The sequence below is a fragment of the Drosophila mojavensis genome, unplaced genomic scaffold (assembly GCF_018153725.1).
Source record: "Drosophila mojavensis isolate 15081-1352.22 unplaced genomic scaffold, ASM1815372v1 contig_80, whole genome shotgun sequence".
NCBI classification, from domain to species: domain Eukaryota; kingdom Metazoa; phylum Arthropoda; class Insecta; order Diptera; family Drosophilidae; genus Drosophila; species Drosophila mojavensis.
In genome coordinates this window covers 11,258,891-11,275,963 of record NW_025318906.1, presented here as the reverse complement: position 1 = coordinate 11,275,963, position 17,073 = coordinate 11,258,891, and the positions used below count along the sequence as shown (strand labels likewise).

Below are 17,073 nucleotides of genomic sequence, written 5' to 3'. Positions count from 1 at the left end.
AGACTCGTTTCTTATATTTACACTTACATTACTGTTTGGTTTGTATCTAGCAAAGGAGATTTCAAAGTCAAATATATCCTTGAGCTGTACGCCGTGCGGCAACGGTGGTGTATAACAGTGTTAAAGGATTTGCAAGCAAAACAAGTAGCGCAAAAAGTAATTGCATTTTTTAACCGCTCTTAAAGGCGTATGCGAAGTTAACATTAATAATATTCCCTATTTTGATACAAAATAAAACAAAGATTTTACAACTGGAAATCCTACAAGTAACTACGATTTGATTACAATTTTTATAAGGTAAGTTAATCAGAATAAGTAACATTACGCAATTCCTTGGCGACATATGGACAAGACGGTAACTGTATAGATGTACTCTTAATTATATACAAACACACAATTAATGTACATAAAGACGTCTCTAATTTGGCTGTTACCTTTGCATGTTATTGGCATATGCCGTTACTGTAGCATATTAACTGCGTAATTCGTACCAAAACTGGGCGTCTGCGTGAGCAAACATACATACATACATAATACATTCATACAAATATTAGTACATGTCCACCAACATAATACATACCTGACTTTGTTCACGCCGTAATAAAACATTATTGAATTCTAATCTAGTAATCAAGCCATCTCGTGCATAAACAACTCTTCCAATGACCATCGAGTGCATAGTAAATAAATAAGCTACTCATGGCATCCTATCAGCCCCTGGATATTCCACTCAACAATGAAAGTGTTCCAATCTACGAAATGAAAACAAAAGAAAACCACATTTAATTTCTACAAATGTACATACATATGTATATATATGTATGTGTTTTCGATGGTTATAAATTATTTTCATATCAATAATTATAATCACAAAGCGTGGACACTGATCGTCAACAAAGGGTCTAAAAATAGCATCGTCTTGTTGTAGAGTTCATTCCGATTAAATGCAAACGATTATAATCAAATTTAATGTTCCATTACTGCATAATTTGTAATATGTAAATCAAGTGCCCAGGCTAAATCAAATGTGGGGTGACTAAGTCGTTAAAAGCAAGTGGACTACATTTTCGAGGACCGATGGCGCCAGCACACAGAATGCATAGTCGATCATTGTTTTCATGGTATTATTAAAATTGAATGGAGAATTCCATTTTCAATTAAAGTGTGGCTCAACAACAAATAAATAAATAAATTAGCATTTGAATAAAAACTTCCATGCGCTGATCTCGCAAACAATTGACATGTGTCTACTCTGCCATTGGCATTATTTCTTTTATTAAAGATGAAAGTTAAATTGAAAACATAAATTGAGCTTAATTAATGGATAAATGTGTGCGTAACTGTGAAGTAGCCATAAATTCATTTCGCAATGTCGCATTTTATGGGACTTTCGCTCTTTTTCGGCCTGATCTGCATATACGCGTGTACATTACTTACTACTTACATTTACTTGCATGTATTTAAAAATAACTATGTATATACATACATACATATGTGTATACAAGGAGATTCATTCTCAAAATGTGGCTGCTATAAAATTCATTATGTTTACATTTTAAGTGTTGCGTAAATTCTTACTGCCAAAAACTGACCTCATCGCATTTCAATGAAATTTACAAATGATTGCTGAGATTTTTATTATCAGGATGTAAAGATATTAATACTTGAATTTATGCATATGTGTATGTATGTATTTATGTATGTATTTCAAGTGTGGCAACAAAGAACAAAGACAGTTTTACGCACAAAAGAAGATGTTTGTATGTACATATGTATGTATGTATGCATATTGCGCTTTCTATCTCCGCATTCTTTTTTGCGAGGAACATTTCTATAGCTTGCGAAGTAGCGGTCGTCCAATGCCCGAATGCGCTTTTATCCCAGCTAAGCGTAGTTTGAGGGTGAGACTGAGAACCAAAACAAGAACCGACAGAGAGCCAGGTAAAGCGACAGAGCGAATGACTGACAGAGTGAGAGAGAGAGCGCGACAAAGTGTGTGAGAGTGAGCAGTTTGCCGGCTGGTGTGCTTTGCACGCGCTGAGTGCGTGATAATCACGCAACGCTCACATGTTTGCTGTCTGTTGTAGCTGCTCTTGCTGTTGTTGTTGTTTTGGCAGTGCTGGTGTTGACCCTCATTTCCATTCAAACATCGCTCTTACTCGCTTTAACAAACAAAAAAGCGAACATACAACATACATACATAATTCGAATAGTTTGTGTGTGTGCTTCGTGCTTGTATGTATGTATGTATGTATATGAATGGGAATATGGCTGTTGAGTGTGTGCATAATCGATGTAATTGTGTATGTACAAAGTTGTTTATTTGTTTTTGATTGCAAACAACTAATAAATAAAATCTTCTGTAATGTAAATATAAATTATCAATGGATTGGGTTCTATCTCAGTAGCTGTCTTACTACGTAATGCCCCACGCAACGGATGGGAACGTGACTAATTCAGCGTTTGATTTTATGTCACAGTTTGTATACATGTATTTCTAAATATATTAGATCATTTAAAAATACTAAAGTTGAGGATCCCCTTGACAACTGGTCCACGCGACGCATTTCTGTTTATATTTGTTTTGATTATAAATTTGCCCCTATAAATATACATATGTACATATGTATGTATGTATTCATTGTATCTGTAGTAAAGGGAATATAGTATACAATCATTGTTTTTATTTTTTACTTTGATTTTGTTTACGGATTACGTCGGGTTGTTTTGTTGAGAATTTTTAATTCGATTTGCAGGCATACATATGTATGTATACACATATGTACATACATACATATATACAGAAGCGAATGAAAACAAAAGATAAACAATAAAATACTGGATGCTCTACACTGACAAAAATGATAATGTTAATAGCCTTCACGGCAGATATTGAGTTAAATATATTTCATATTTTGTCTACTTTTGTATACTTTAGTTTTATTTTCTGTGTATGCATATTCAAAAATACATTAGAACTTTTGTTAGCCAAGCATCTATAGCCAATAAATATGTTAAATGTATCTCAGTGTGCACGCTCAGTGCATGCATGGCATGCATGTGCAGAAGTTGTATACGTGTGTGTAAGTTCAGTGTACATGAGCGTATGAGTGTTACTGTGTGAGTGTGTGTGTTTAGCTTTTGGATTTTTCAACTCATTCCACAATTGTTGACACCAACGCTGCTGCCGTCGCCGTCGTCGTTGCCGTTGACGTCGCTGCTGCCGGCTTCATTTGCTTTTTAGAGCGAGCATCGACTGGGAAAAATTTCAGTTGTTCTTTGGAAGTGCGCTCGATAAGTCCAGTGCTGGAAAGAGTAGTCGCAGTTAAAAAACAAAAGAAAAATCTCGACGTTTGTTGAGTAAACAGTGTCAAAAGTGTTTCAAAAATAATTCGAGCAAACAAATTTAACAAAGTTTACGGTTCATTAAAAATAAATATAAGCATTACTAAGGCTAAGTTAATATAATAATAAATATGCCGGTCGACATTTGCAGTCAGCAGCAGCATACAAATATGATAAGCTCCCTAAGGTAAAGCCCCTATCAAATTACTTTATAGACTTCTCAATTGATCCCATAAAAGTAGAGTTTTAAACGATTTCCTTAATCAGAGTGAACAACAATTAATTTTGATGAGGTGAATGCCAATTACACTCAATCATTAATATTACAAATCTATAATAAATATGATACGCGTGCACCGAGTTCTTTAACCTAACGGGTTAAGGTGCAAATCTTTAAATCATGCTGTCAAACGAATTAATCAATATAAACAATAAATGTGATCGGGCCAAATGGTCAATAAATAAAACATATCGAAATTGCTGTAATAAATAGAAAAGTTCTCTATTGCATATTTATATATTTTTATATATACTGGCACACCTGACCTTTTTCGTACATACCTGACAAACGTGTCCACTTAGCAATTGAATAACAAAAACTGTTGTTTTCTTACATTAAAACAGCTTATTGTAGTTGGCATTGAAATCAAGATTATTCTATGTAGGAAATCAAAGAAAAGTTGTTTTTCTAACAAATTAAAAATTATGATCGCATTTAAAATTGCAAAGATTAATTATTATCTTATGTCGCTCTTCAAACAATCCTCTAAAGTGTTTACGTTGTGTTGTGTAATGAAAGCCAATGCGAAACGGCCTTGTTCCCAAATGGGGACTAAACGATAAAGCGTTCGCGTTTAAATAAAAAAATAAATAAAATTATTGATAAAAAACTTGTAATAGTACATAGAGTATGTAGATGTTAACTTGTAAGATCGCTTTGTTTTTATAGAAATTTTTACTTTAAAATTTAAAATTTGTACACTTTTAATAAACAATAAAATTTGTATATAAAATATATTATTTTAATTAATATTGTTTACTACCAATACAATTTTGTAAAACTCTTTAAACTTTATTTTTATTATTGCCTGAAATGAACATTTAATTGTTAATTTAATTTTTTTTTTTTTTAATTCTATTAAAATTCGATCTTAGCTGTGATAAAAAACTTATATTATACATATTTAAATATATATATATTATTATTATATATATATATATATATATATATATATATATATATATATATATATATATATATATATATATATATATATACATATGTAATTTTATAGGTACACATATGTATATTCCAAATATACAAATTAAATTTTCTAATAGAAATGCATATACTTATTGATATATATATTTCTGATCTTGCTACGACCTCTATACACTCTCATAGAAATATATAAAACTTGTCATGAGCTGTTGCTCTTAATGAGAATAATTAAACGTATATTGTATATATCAATATATATTTTAAATGAATCCATTTTTGTTTCTTTTGCAGCGGAACAACAGATACCTCTTTGTCGCTTAAGGCACTTTCCTTGACGTCTGCTCTACCGCCGACAGATCCCGATCATCCACATCACAACATGAACAAATTGTGTCGTCAAGTGTCAATTGAATCACCCGGACCGGGTGTTAAGAATTGTGTTTTTAATTTCTTTGTGCCCATCGAGGATACGCCAGCACATGGCGCCCGCATCAAGATCGTCTGCGCCGGCGCCTGCTATCGTCGCCGCGATCGCGCCAACTCGATAACCAGCGTATCGTCTGTCTCGTCGGAGCTGAGCGATTACTGTCCGTCGGTGACGTCGATGTCATCGCCGGCTCATCAGGGCATACGTGAGGGCTCATTCTTTCCGGGCTTTGAGGTGGCGGGAGTGATTGAGTCGCTCGGCTCCGAGATCACAGAGGCCAATAACTGTGGCCTGCGCATTGGACAGCGTGTTATTGTCTATCCATTCGATGAGACTCCTGCCGGCTATGCAGAACTCCTGGTGGTGCCCGATCTGAAGTACATTGTCCCGATACCGGATAATTTGCCCATGGAGGAGGCAGCGATGCTGCCGACAGGTGCATTGCTGGCCATGCACGCTGTATTCAAAGCACAAGCCGTTGTCACGGAAATCCTGAATCAACGTGCCGAAACGGATCCCAATAAGAAGTGCAAGATCTTGATTGTTGGCACTGGTGGTTTGGCCCTGTGGGCAGTACGCATTGCAACCTATCATTTCGCATCAACTGGTGCACACAACGTGGACATCACAGTAGCCAGTCTGAGGGACGAGGGTTTCCGTCTAGCTACAGAGATCAAGAAGTGAGTATATATAAACATTTCCAGCCAAGACTCTAAACTAATTAAATCATTTTCTTATCTGCAGTGTCAGCGTGGTGCAATGGAACGAGTGTCTGTACGAGCCACAGCTGATTGAGCGCACCAAGGATGTGTGCGGCGGTCCTGTGGACGTGGTCATTGATTTTGGCACAACTTCCAGAAGTCTGCATCGCTCCATGCACTGCCTGTCCAAGGGCGGTGTTGTGCTCATCAGCGAGGAGGTGGCCGAAAAGCTGTTACCAAAGTTCTCTAGATTATCGAATGAGTATCAGCAGGAGATAATACCAATATCGAATGGCACCGTGGAGCAGCTTGCTGAGCTGGTGGAGCTTGTGGCTAGCAGAAAGATCGAGCCGCCACCATATTCCGTATTCCCATGCGAGCAGGCCGCCGAGGTTATACAGAAACTGATCAATTCCGAAATACCCGGACGCGCCATTCTACGCTTCCACGATATTGAATAGATCCTTAAAGTCTATCAAAGCATTAACTCATCTTAACTTCAATGAATATCTCTGTTAGTTTTACTCACAAACACACACAACCACTCACCCACTCACACACAGACGCAAAACATTTGCCGTAAATTAGCGCAGCAAAACACACCTTTACAATATGTGCTTAATATTCGTAGCAAGTATTCAGTTTTTGTAATAGTTATTTGGATTAGTTTTCAATTGTTTCGAAAACAACCAGTGATTTTTCATTAATTTTTTTATACATTTTTATTTATTAAGCATTGTTTAGTATTATATTTTGTATGTATATATGGATTGTGATTGATTTTAATTTAAGCAACAACAATTAACGACTTGATTTGCATTCAAATTTTGTAGTTGACGTCGTTTTATGCTTCAATGTTTTATTTAATTGGACGTTACAAATCACATGCCATTTAAATAGAAGCGAAGTAACAAAAAGAGTTCAGAATAAATGTTATATAAAATATTAAAAAAAACACAAAAAAAAAAAGTGAAAATTGTTATGCATGCAATGCAAAAATGTTTGATTCGATTTGCTTAATATTTGTACTCATTACGTACCCAAGAAAAAATTGACATTATATTCAACTACCATTAACCAAAAATAAAAGCGTACGCATACCAATATACCAATCTACAAGCCTCTCTTCCGCTACTCTCAATTAACAAGACATATTCTTTTTGCCATGCTTAATCTTTAAATGGTGATACAGTCCAGAGTGCTGATTAAATTTAGCATCACACTGTGAGCATTTGTAGTTTCTCCCTTGCTGATGACGTAGCTTGTGGCGGGTCAGTTCTTGAGAGCGCCGGAACGTCATATAGCATATGCTACAGACAAAGTCTCGCTGCTCTGAGTGGGAACGCATATGGTCGTTTAAGTGGGTTAATCGAGCATAGTTCTTGGGGCACTTGCTACATAGGTATGGTCGTAATTTATCGTGTGACGCGCGTAAATGACTCTGAAGCTGAAAGTGCTCCTTGTAAATTTTTCCACATATATGACACATTGAACCCTCTTTTTTAGCTTTCCGCTTGCCAGACTTTTGCTCTTTTGGTTCTTCGATAGGGTTTAGAATCGAGTCACCTATGGTACTTTCCAGATTTAGTCCAAAATAATACTCTCTTAATATCTCATCTTCCGCCAATTGAAATTCCGTCTTTAATTGTAAGAATAATAATTGCAATCATTGAAAAACTATGTATATTTCTTTTCGTTTATTACCTCAGTTTTGAAAAGGTGCAAAGACAAATCTTCTTGTACGTTAAAATTTTGTCTTAAGGCTGGCTTAAGAAGTTCTTCTTCTTCAAACGAATGTATGCGCGCCAAATGTTTTTGAAAATGGGTTGTGGTGTAAAATAAGCTGTCGCACATAAAGCATTTTATGGCTAATTCCTTGTAGGGCTCTTTTGATAAAAAGAAACCACAAGTCCACAAATCCTCCATTGTCACCTCCTCCTTAGCTCCTTCAGGATGATTCATTAATTATTCAGTGTTGAGGGAGTTAGATACCAGGGCTGCATACTTCTCAACAAGTTCATCGATACATCGTGCTCAAAGTATCGATCGTTCAAGCAGTATTTGTTTTTGCGCCAAAACGAATGTGCAGCGCGGCAAACTGCTGATTTTATTGTTGTAAAAAAAAGACAAAGTAGAGCGCAACCCATTTTTTGAATAGCTGACAACGAATAATTGCTTGACTACATACACAAATCGTGATGGTTAATAACGAAAATGCAAACATCGCTGCTCAGCAGGTCATTTGGATCGGCAGCCACGAGCAGAACACATTTATAAAAAGTCTGGAGCATAAGAATGTATATTTTTACAAAAAGTGCGTCTACGGTCCATTAACATTATCAGTGGGTGACTATATACTGGTGGCCAATGCAGATTCAGCCGAGCCCGACACAGTAGACGGCTGCGACATCGCTAAGATCTTACATCTGTACGAGCTGCGGGAAATGACAGACAAAGAATCCTGTCGAGCTATAGTACAGTGGTACTCCCGCCCGCAGTGCATACCGCATAGGTTCTTCGATGTGGACAATTTGGACATAGACTTTGGAGTTGAGATTATTGAGGAGCATCGCTATTACGACAACGACGTGGCTTTGGGCTGCATACTGCGCAAGTGTCTCGTACTGGAAGGAACCTCCGATCAGTCTGCCCAGCAGATTATTAGTAAATATAAGATCCCACGCAACTGTCCCATGTTTGTGTCTCGCTATAAGTTTCTAAAGGTAAAGAACACTTATCGCCTTATACCGCTTGAAATTCAGCTCGATGGAACGGAGTCGGCGCGCAGCAGGCGCTCGGTCCGAGAACCCTCCTCCGCTTCAGCGCGCAAATCCGTTTCACGAAGACGTGTCTCCACAGCTGCCGAGAGCCAAACACCTGTCGAGTTCGTCGATGTCAACTATTACAATTGTGAGAACAAAGTGTCGCCCATTAAAATTGTGGGCGGCCGCAGTGTGGTGCGTCTGTCGGAAAAGAAGAAGAACAAAGCAACAGAGGCAGCAGAGTCGGAAATCAATGCCAACTACTTAATGGCCTCTCCATTGACTGAAAAAAATCAAAAAGTTATGACACCCAAATCACGAGCCTCGGCAGCACGTCGCAACTTGAACTTGAGCCTGGACAAAGGAGCAGACACCACAGCTGATTCGGACTGCTTGAACTATTCGATTGTACAGCAAACGCCAGATCCCAAGACTCCTTCAAATGATATGAAGATCAAGCTGCGCGTCTCCGAGCGTAGAAAATCAGTGCGTCTCGAATCGCTGGATGATGGTTGTGATCCTCTAGATGTCGCCCAAGATACGCCGAACAGCAAGCAGCGAAGGAAGCGTCTGGGTGTCACCAACGGAGATATATATCATACGCCCACTAAGAAGTCCAAGGAGCTGCTGGAGCCTGTAGGCACGGACGTGACGCCCTCCACGCGTCGTAAAAGTATTCTGAAATCCGCAACGACACGCTTGGGTAAGTAGCTATCCACCTAACGTGATACTTATACTAATGTTATCTCTTCTTTGCAGCCGAGGGCACGCCTAGGCGCAGCATTCAGCTGTCCAACATTGTGGAGCAGCGCATATTCAATGACAATGAGATTATTTCTACGCCCAAACGCAGTCGGTCGAAACTCGCAGACGAAGTGGTCGATGCAGATTACACGCCAAAAAAGTCTAGCCAAAAGACACCCACGCGTCCTCGAAGATCGAGCACCACCAAACAGCCTTCGGCCACAAAGCTGAAAGAGCAAGCTCCCTTGACTCCTTCGCAGAAGCTAAAAAAGATACGCTCAGGCGAGTTGAGCCCCAGCATGGAGCAGCGGGAACAGCCCGTGGATGAGCGTCGCAAGTCGCAGTTGCAGCTGGCACGCGAGCAGCTCCACGTTTCGGTGGTGCCCAAGAGCTTGCCATGCCGTGAGAAAGAGTTCGACAACATCTACAGCTTTCTCGAAGGCAAGATTCAGGATCAGTGTGGTGGCTGTATGTACGTCTCTGGTGTTCCAGGCACAGGCAAGACGGCAACTGTCACTGGTGTCATTCGAACACTGCAGCGGCTGGTTGAGAAGGATGAGCTGCCCGCCTTTGACTTTTTGGAGATCAATGGCATGCGCCTGACTGAGCCACGGCAGGCGTACGTGCAGATCTACAAGCAGTTGACGGGAAAAACCGTTTCATGGGAGCATGCACACACGCTGCTAGAGAAGCGATTCACTACGCCAGCGCCGCGTCGCGTGACCACTGTGCTGCTGGTGGATGAGCTAGACATACTGTGTAATCGGCGGCAGGATGTCGTCTACAATCTACTTGACTGGCCAACCAAATCGGCGGCGCGACTGGTCGTGGTCACCATCGCCAATACAATGGATCTGCCCGAGCGTTTGCTGATGGGTAAGCAGACAAATACTTTTCATATCCCTCCAAGCAGTAACTAATCTCTGTATAATACCTTAGGCAAGGTTACGTCGCGTCTGGGTCTCACACGCCTCACCTTCCAGCCCTATACGCACAAACAGCTGCAGGAGATTGTCACAGCGCGTCTGGCCGGCTCTGAGGCTTTCAAGGGCGAGGCAGTGCAGCTGGTGGCCCGCAAGGTAGCCGCCGTCTCGGGAGACGCACGGCGGGCCCTGGACATTTGCCGGCGTGCAACGGAAATCGCTGACACAGCTGACGCACAGCCGGGTGGAATGAAGTGTGTGACGATGCTGCATGTGCAGCAGGCGCTGGCCGAGATGATAGCCAGTGCCAAGGTGCAGGCCATCAAAAACTGTTCGCGTCTGGAGCAAATTTTTCTGCAGGCCGTTGCAGCTGAGGTCACACGCACCGGTGTCGAGGAGACAACATTTATGGGCGTTTACACACAGATCGAGACGATAGCAGCGTTTATGGGCGTGGCACTGCCAGCGCCAGGACGTGCACTGCATCTATGCTCAAAGCTAGGTGCCGAGCGCTTAATAATCTCAGAGCACTCGCGTCACGATTTATACCAAAAGATTTTGCTGAACGTCAGCGCCGACGATATACACTACGCGTTGCGTGTGGAGAGCAATTAGGACTAGATTTTAAAGCTTCTAAATTATTATTTTAATTAAGCGTCATGTTTAAACAATTTAAAGTACAAACTCGTTGATAGGAATACCAAATAGAATACCAATACAGTATAACAGTCGTACAGCACTTTGGGTGAAAAGACGGAATAGATAAATAGATGATAGCGGAAAACTAGCATCAGGCAGAGGTAAAAAGCAACTGGTAACAATACGAGCGCCGCATACATTGGCATCACCAGCGTATCGATTGCCCTCGAATACGGCGGCTGGAGTTGAATGATGCCAACGCTACGGAGATCCGTGCGCAAGGTATGTACTATCAGGTAGAGGAAGGAATGTATTTCTGCGCTGTAGGTGTTCAGCGTGACAAAGAAGGCGACAATGCCAGGGTTATAGCTGGTCTGGCCCATGTAGCCGGGATTCAGATCAATGGTCGACAGGCTGTTCGAGTTGCCCTGATAGAAGTAGAACATTCTGGCTATCACAAGGGTCAAGATTATTTTGTACACATGCACTACGCGCACGGAGAACTTCCGCGCCGTGGAGCCGTACGCGTCGCATAGCTTGTATGTCTCGTCCAGTGTGATGAGCATGGTGGGCAGCAACACAACATTTTGCACCTTATACAGCAATGCGACTAGGATCAGTGAGCACGTCATATTCGTTTGGAGCAGCTTCAGCAGATTGCTTTTGGGCCGCTCATCCAGCAAGCTTTTTCCCGTGCTCTGTTGCGGTAAGACCGTACGATAGCCAAGCACAAAGACGAGAGCCACGCAGCACCAGAAGAGCACCAGCACGGGCAGAAGAATGCGCCCTCTGCAGTAGAGTGAAGATTAATATATGTACTATATAATATGCAATTGCATTATATCCATAACTTACACCATATAGGAAGGCAGCTCCACGAACTTCACCTGACCATTCAGGCCACGGAAACAGTAGACTAGTACGAAGGCAACGCCGTTAAATACCGTCTGCGGCGTATTCGTGAACTTGCGCAGGCGTGCCCAAAACATTAATAGCGAGAACAACATCAGTGTGCTCTTGATGGCCGATAATCTGTGTAGATAGCGCATCAGCACGAGCAGCAGGAGCACCACAAAGATCTTGCGCTGCTGCCAAAGACATGCTGAGGCAATTTTGTGCAAATGTCGTCCATCCAGCTCCACATTCGCTTTGGTAATGCGGCGACGCAGCGTCTTGAATGCAGTCAGCAGAAGCAGCGTGTTACCCAGATAATACCAGGTCTTGTATTCATATTCAATGAACGAGGACGAGCCTAGTGTACCCATGCGTATAGCGAAGCATAATAGCAAAGGGATCGGCAAAGGAATCGATAGTTTCAAGCGACGAGCATAAAGCGGCGGCAAGGCAATTTTGATTAGAGCCTGGATTACATCAATGCTCAGATAAATGGAGGCGACAATTGGCACAAGCAAGAGTAAGCTATTTAACATGGAGCTGGTCAATACTATATCCAGCAGATGGCAGGCTACATTCAGAAGAGCTCCAATTACCAGAGAGAGCAGCAGCTGAGCCGCTTTAAAGTTTTGCAAACGCAATTTCTCCGAGGCAATGTCCAGAAACAAAACACTCAGTAAAAGGTGCAAGGTGCTCTAAAGAGGAGGGGAAACAGTTAAATAAAATATGCAGTTTGAATAGGATTATTTGTCAATACGTACGGCTGTTGTCAGTGTCAGTCCCACGGCTATAAATCCGTAATCAAATTTCACTAACGACTCTGACAGCTGGGCGGAAATCTCACGGGCCACGCGCAAATAGTTAAGCTTCGCATTTTGATAGTGCACATTGCTAGCTCCGCTGCCGTCTCCGGCCCGGAGCGGCTTCAGCAGCTGTTTATGGAGCAACGTGGCATTTTGATACCAATGATAGTAGTCTACAAATCAGTATAATTAGCTGCTGGGTGACAATCGTTCATTACTGACCCTACCACTGCGCCGGACACTCTCATAGCCAAATTTAACGCGTGCCTTATTCAGCAGATGATGGGCATTGTAGAAATAGGCGTACATTTGGTCCTCCAGCGTTAATGACTGCAGCATCTCTGGTATCAAACAGCCAATAGACATGGTTGGTATTTCCACAGATAATAGCACTGCCAACGTTGGCGTCAAATCGATTTGATTATAGCGCTTGGCGCTAGAACTAAGATATATATATATATAATTAGAATATCATACTCTCCAATAAAATGTTTGCTTATTTACGAATATTTGCTGCAGTTCTTGCTATACAAATATAGTGGGACTGTGGTTTCAGAGGGCGTATTGCCGCCATGGCCACCACCATCAGCCATGCCATGATCACCGGTCAGCATCAGCAAATAGTTATCCATATTCTATAAATAGACCGTGAAAATATTGCAAATAATTTAATTTGTAGCCAAATACGTGTTTATGCTCAACGCACATCGAGTTTGTTAAATTTTTCTTAAGTATTTGCTTCTTATTTCTTCTAAGCATATCCTCTAAGAATTTCTTCTAAATGTTTCCTCTAAACAAATTTTCTAAGTTTTTTCTCTCAGAATTTCTTCTAAGAGTATACTCCAAGTCTTTTATGCTTAGCTGAACGAGCACACACTTTACTTAATCTTACTGCACTGCACGACTGACCCTGAAGCCTGGGCGACTGAAGAAATGCTGTAGCTGCAGACCTTTATATAGGGCATCATTCGCTCAAAGCTTCAGTCGCTCTCAAATGTTGAGCCCGGCGCCAGGTAGGCATCGTTGCAGTCGAGTTTTAAGTGACCAATAGGAACACTCTCTGCTGCTTCAACAATGACCAATGGGAACACTCTCTGCTGCATATAAATAGTAAATGCATAAGTGATCTTCTGTAGTTCATCTCTTGATTTTCTTAGGCAGAGGTAGACAAGGAGACAGACAGAGAGACACATATACAGACAGACATTCAAACAGATATATAGGCAATTGGAATACACGCATAGTTAAAACGGACTTCCACATTACACTGCTCATATATTGATATTGATAAGCTAAATAGCTTATGTAAATTAATATTTATAATTATTCGACAGCAATTTCTTCTGTTCTATAGTTCTCTGAAGGCCTAGGACTTCTGCATAGTCTGCCTATATTCAAACTTGCCTTATGATCCAATATCTTTTTCACCGCATCATCCATTTCCCTGAGTTTAGTTTTAATCCGTGGACTGTCATTGCCCTCAACATGGCCAATGTGATCTAGGCCCAGATAGTGCAAGATCAATAGCTTCCAATCCGTTTTCTCAAGCTCCTCCGCCAGTGCACTTGTCACAGTTCGGTCGCCCTCATAGAAATCGTTCACGTAAAACGAATCATTGTTGGCAACCTGACGTGTGAATTCACTTGGGAACAGTTGCACCCAAGTGTGATCGCCGATAAAGGAGACAACAGCTTGGCGTTGCTTTAGTCGATGCAGCAGCGAATCGTCCAACTGCTCTGTGTGACCTACATTAAGCGCAATGTCTATGAAATTGGACAATGTGCCGGTAGTGATGCTCTTTAGCCGAGGCATGGTCACAGTCGGTATGTCAACGTGCAGAGAGAGCTTAAGACACGCCCTCTCATTAACCGTTGGCATAGTGTGCTCAGTGGGGAAATCATCGCGGAGAGCATCTATTAAGAATAGTATGAAGGATTCGTAGCTAGCCGGCGGTGGATTCAGTCTGAAATTTATTATTGAAGTGAGCACATGTGGCAGTAAAAAAGCATGTACTGATATAACATATCAACTGATAATCAACTCACTTTTCACCATGCAGTGTTGTCGGCCGGTGAATGGATATGAACGGTTCCTTTTCTGCCACGGAGTACGAAGCCGGAAAGAAGCCTATCAAAAAGAGCACAGCGCCGCCCAGAAACAGTGTTAGCATGTAGAATGTGTATGCAAGGCGACTTCTGTGTTCCTCCATTGCAATTTGTGTTGCTTAACCATTCCCAAGAGCCAGCTCCTGTACTGTAGCCTGACATGTAAACAAATACTGATGAACACAGTAGAGCTGCCAGATGTTCTGCTTCGTTGGCAGCTTTTATGAACCAATAACAACTAGTTCCACTCGGCAAATGAGTCTTAAGAAACTTGACTAGTGATATTTATATTTATATATATTACTTAAATAACCGATGTCTACATTAATATTAACAATAAAGAACTGTGTGCATATTTATACGAATTGTTTTAGTAACATTTCATAAAAAGTAGTTTTAAAACAGCTGATTTGACTGAATACAAACGGAATTGATAAAACAATCTGGCAGCTCTGCAAGACAGCTGGCATTGCTTTGCATTTTGTTGGATCGTTTATATTTTGTATTTGAAATTAAAATGGAAACTTGCGGTGTTATTATGAGCAGAGTCGGAGAATTTGAGAATTTTCTTATGCGCTGCTCATATTGCACGATAGATATGGAGATTGAAAAATGGCAGGAATTTGTTCTCCACTTTCGGAATACACATGGCACGAAATCGACGGATAACTCAGAATATTTGCATAAGGAAAAACTAGCTGTAAATGAAGATAGCGCTGAGGAAAAGCTAGTAAGCATATCTACTGAAGAGAAGCCTGTTGAAGAGACGAATGTATCCAGACCCTGTTCAACATTATCCGATGCGAGTTTCAGTGAAAATAGTTCAATAAAAAGTGAATCCACAGCACCTATGGAGGATGAAGATGTGGATATGTCTAGCTCAAATCCATCCACGGACAAGGTAAGTAAATATACTTATGGCTATTAAATACTTACTGATATGACTTTTGTTTAAGTTCAAACCATCATTTTTTCGACGAGATCCACGCACACTGAAGTTTATTGAGGCTTATAAGAGCCAGCCTTGCCTTTGGAATCCTGGCTGTAGTAAATACAAGGATCACATTGCATGTAAAGCCGCATATCAGCAGCTAATAATGGAGCTAGATGCTCAGATATCTGTTGTCTTCACAGAGCATTCTTTGAAGGCAGCGATAAAGAAGTTGCATATACAGTATAATATGGTTGAAAAGCGTGTTATGAACGGCAACCAAAAACCAAATTCCGTGGCCTTTAATCATTATACAAGCTGTAGCTTTCTGAAAGCAAGCCAAGATCAAATGCATGCCTTTAAAAGTTCAGTAATTCAGGTGGTATTCTCAAGCTTGCTTTACTTTATGCTTTGAATGGTTTATTAAAACTCTTTTGCTTTCAGTTGAACTTTTGTAAGCGCAACAAGCTCACCACAGATTTTATACAGCTGTATGCCAACTTTCCCCAGCTTTACGACTGCAAGCATAAGGATTTCTCAAGCATAAGTTCTCGTAAGCAGGCCTATGAAGCAATAGCAGCTAAAATTATAGTGTCACATGGTGGCGTTAACTGCGATGATGTCTACCTCGCCATACAGTGCCTTCGTCAGTGGTACTACAAGAGTACGAAACATGCAATTAGAACGACTAACGAGTCGGAACTCTCTTATTTGAAAGCCTGTGACTTTTTGCCACCTAAGATGTTCAAGCAAAAGCTAATTTGTGAATACTGCCAGCAGGAAACTTCTTCGGATCATGTGCTTCAAGCGCATCTGTGGAAAATTCATAATATCGGTGAGCTACCCTTTAAATGTACATCGTGTGATCGAAGTTTCGTAGGACGCGCAGAACTATCGACTCACGTGCAACGCTTCCATATTGGAAAAACATACAAGTGCAACTATTGCGAGAGAACTTTCGCTGTTAACTCAGATCTACGCCTGCACATACGTACACACACCGGAAACAATATACTCTGTGAGCTATGCGGCAAGGCATTTAGATTGAGATCTCAACTGAAGCTGCATGTCACCGCTATTCATACAAAAATTCGAGCATTTAAGTGCACTATGTGCCCGAAGGATTTTCTTAAAAAGGTCGACCTATCGGACCACATCAAGAGTCACTTAAATATCCGGGATAAGATTTGCACAACTTGTGGTAAAGGATTTACCAGTTGCCATTCACTAATTCGACATCGACAAATACACTCGGAGATTAAAAAGTTTGTCTGTAAACTTTGTGAAGCTAGGTTTTCACAATTCGTCGGTCTCAACTCGCACATGAAACGTACGCATAATATTGTTCGAAGTAAAGCCCAAAAATTAGCCGAGACTTTACCGCCTGAAACAACCAGTTAATTTACCATTTTGTTTTTAAAATAAACTTTACTACATACATGTAAAATATGTAAGATTTTTTATTTCATTTAAGTCGAGTCAGAATGCTGTAGTCGAGGCTGCTCGATTAAGAGGTATCCCGAACCCTTCACAGGATTGGAAATATTTAGAAGAAATATTTTTGCCTGTTATATACA

The 17,073-nt window shown here is 40.7% G+C and overlaps 5 protein-coding genes across 6 annotated transcripts; 3 read left to right on the top strand and 2 right to left on the bottom strand.

The window, feature by feature from the left end:
- Positions 1–73: 73 nt before the first annotated feature.
- Positions 74–6,811, top strand: LOC6579501 (quinone oxidoreductase). 2 transcript variants are annotated; one of them, XM_015163712.3, is made up of 3 exons: positions 74–297; positions 4,859–5,674; positions 5,739–6,811. In XM_015163712.3, the coding sequence occupies exons 2-3, from the start codon at positions 4,947–4,949 to the stop codon at positions 6,154–6,156; spliced, it is 1,146 nt and encodes a 381-aa protein (XP_015019198.1). In that variant the 5' UTR covers positions 74–297; positions 4,859–4,946; the 3' UTR covers positions 6,157–6,811. The 2 variants fall into 2 exon arrangements, with proteins under 2 accessions (XP_015019198.1, XP_002005396.1); XM_002005360.4 differs by lacking the exon at positions 74–297 and adding an exon at positions 3,263–3,532.
- Positions 6,712–7,725, bottom strand: LOC26528703 (zinc finger protein 888). Its single transcript, XM_044010827.1, has 2 exons — positions 7,400–7,725; positions 6,712–7,334 (listed from the first exon to the last, which is right to left on the bottom strand). Exons 1-2 carry the CDS (start codon positions 7,655–7,657, stop codon positions 6,837–6,839), a joined length of 756 nt encoding a protein of 251 aa, XP_043866762.1. The 5' UTR covers positions 7,658–7,725; the 3' UTR covers positions 6,712–6,836.
- A 22-nt stretch (positions 7,726–7,747) lies between these two features.
- LOC6579500 (origin recognition complex subunit 1) lies at positions 7,748–10,847 on the top strand. The gene is made up of 3 exons (XM_002005359.4): positions 7,748–9,160; positions 9,217–10,077; positions 10,141–10,847. The coding sequence occupies exons 1-3, from the start codon at positions 7,894–7,896 to the stop codon at positions 10,737–10,739; spliced, it is 2,727 nt and encodes a 908-aa protein (XP_002005395.1). The 5' UTR covers positions 7,748–7,893; the 3' UTR covers positions 10,740–10,847.
- On the bottom strand, positions 10,747–14,912 carry LOC6579499 (GPI ethanolamine phosphate transferase 2). Its single transcript, XM_002005358.4, has 7 exons — positions 14,506–14,912; positions 13,865–14,423; positions 12,965–13,095; positions 12,688–12,902; positions 12,419–12,633; positions 11,619–12,352; positions 10,747–11,552 (listed from the first exon to the last, which is right to left on the bottom strand). Exons 1-7 carry the CDS (start codon positions 14,667–14,669, stop codon positions 10,775–10,777), a joined length of 2,796 nt encoding a protein of 931 aa, XP_002005394.2. The 5' UTR covers positions 14,670–14,912; the 3' UTR covers positions 10,747–10,774.
- An 83-nt stretch (positions 14,913–14,995) lies between these two features.
- On the top strand, positions 14,996–16,945 carry LOC6579498 (zinc finger protein 1). The gene is made up of 3 exons (XM_002005357.4): positions 14,996–15,466; positions 15,522–15,875; positions 15,941–16,945. Exons 1-3 carry the CDS (start codon positions 15,083–15,085, stop codon positions 16,895–16,897), a joined length of 1,695 nt encoding a protein of 564 aa, XP_002005393.2. The 5' UTR covers positions 14,996–15,082; the 3' UTR covers positions 16,898–16,945.
- Positions 16,946–17,073: the final 128 nt, after the last annotated feature.

Coding starts and splice junctions, on each gene's coding strand:
- LOC6579501 (XM_002005360.4), top strand. CDS start 3,477: ATGCCGGTCGACATTTGCAGTCAGCAGCAGCATACAAATATGATAAGC. Junction 3,533..4,858: donor AATATGATAAGCTCCCTAAG/GTAAAGCCCCTA, acceptor TTTCTTTTGCAG/CGGAACAACAGATACCTCTT. Junction 5,675..5,738: donor CTAGCTACAGAGATCAAGAA/GTGAGTATATAT, acceptor TCTTATCTGCAG/TGTCAGCGTGGTGCAATGGA.
- LOC26528703 (XM_044010827.1), bottom strand. CDS start 7,657: ATGAATCATCCTGAAGGAGCTAAGGAGGAGGTGACAATGGAGGATTTG. Junction 7,335..7,399: donor TGCACCTTTTCAAAACTGAG/GTAATAAACGAA, acceptor TTACAATTAAAG/ACGGAATTTCAATTGGCGGA.
- LOC6579500 (XM_002005359.4), top strand. CDS start 7,894: ATGGTTAATAACGAAAATGCAAACATCGCTGCTCAGCAGGTCATTTGG. Junction 9,161..9,216: donor ATCCGCAACGACACGCTTGG/GTAAGTAGCTAT, acceptor TCTTCTTTGCAG/CCGAGGGCACGCCTAGGCGC. Junction 10,078..10,140: donor GCCCGAGCGTTTGCTGATGG/GTAAGCAGACAA, acceptor ATAATACCTTAG/GCAAGGTTACGTCGCGTCTG.
- LOC6579499 (XM_002005358.4), bottom strand. CDS start 14,669: ATGGAGGAACACAGAAGTCGCCTTGCATACACATTCTACATGCTAACA. Junction 14,424..14,505: donor ACAACACTGCATGGTGAAAA/GTGAGTTGATTA, acceptor AATAAATTTCAG/ACTGAATCCACCGCCGGCTA. Junction 13,096..13,864: donor AAAAGATATTGGATCATAAG/GCAAGTTTGAAT, acceptor GTCTATTTATAG/AATATGGATAACTATTTGCT.
- LOC6579498 (XM_002005357.4), top strand. CDS start 15,083: ATGGAAACTTGCGGTGTTATTATGAGCAGAGTCGGAGAATTTGAGAAT. Junction 15,467..15,521: donor CAAATCCATCCACGGACAAG/GTAAGTAAATAT, acceptor CTTTTGTTTAAG/TTCAAACCATCATTTTTTCG. Junction 15,876..15,940: donor TTAAAAGTTCAGTAATTCAG/GTGGTATTCTCA, acceptor TTTTGCTTTCAG/TTGAACTTTTGTAAGCGCAA.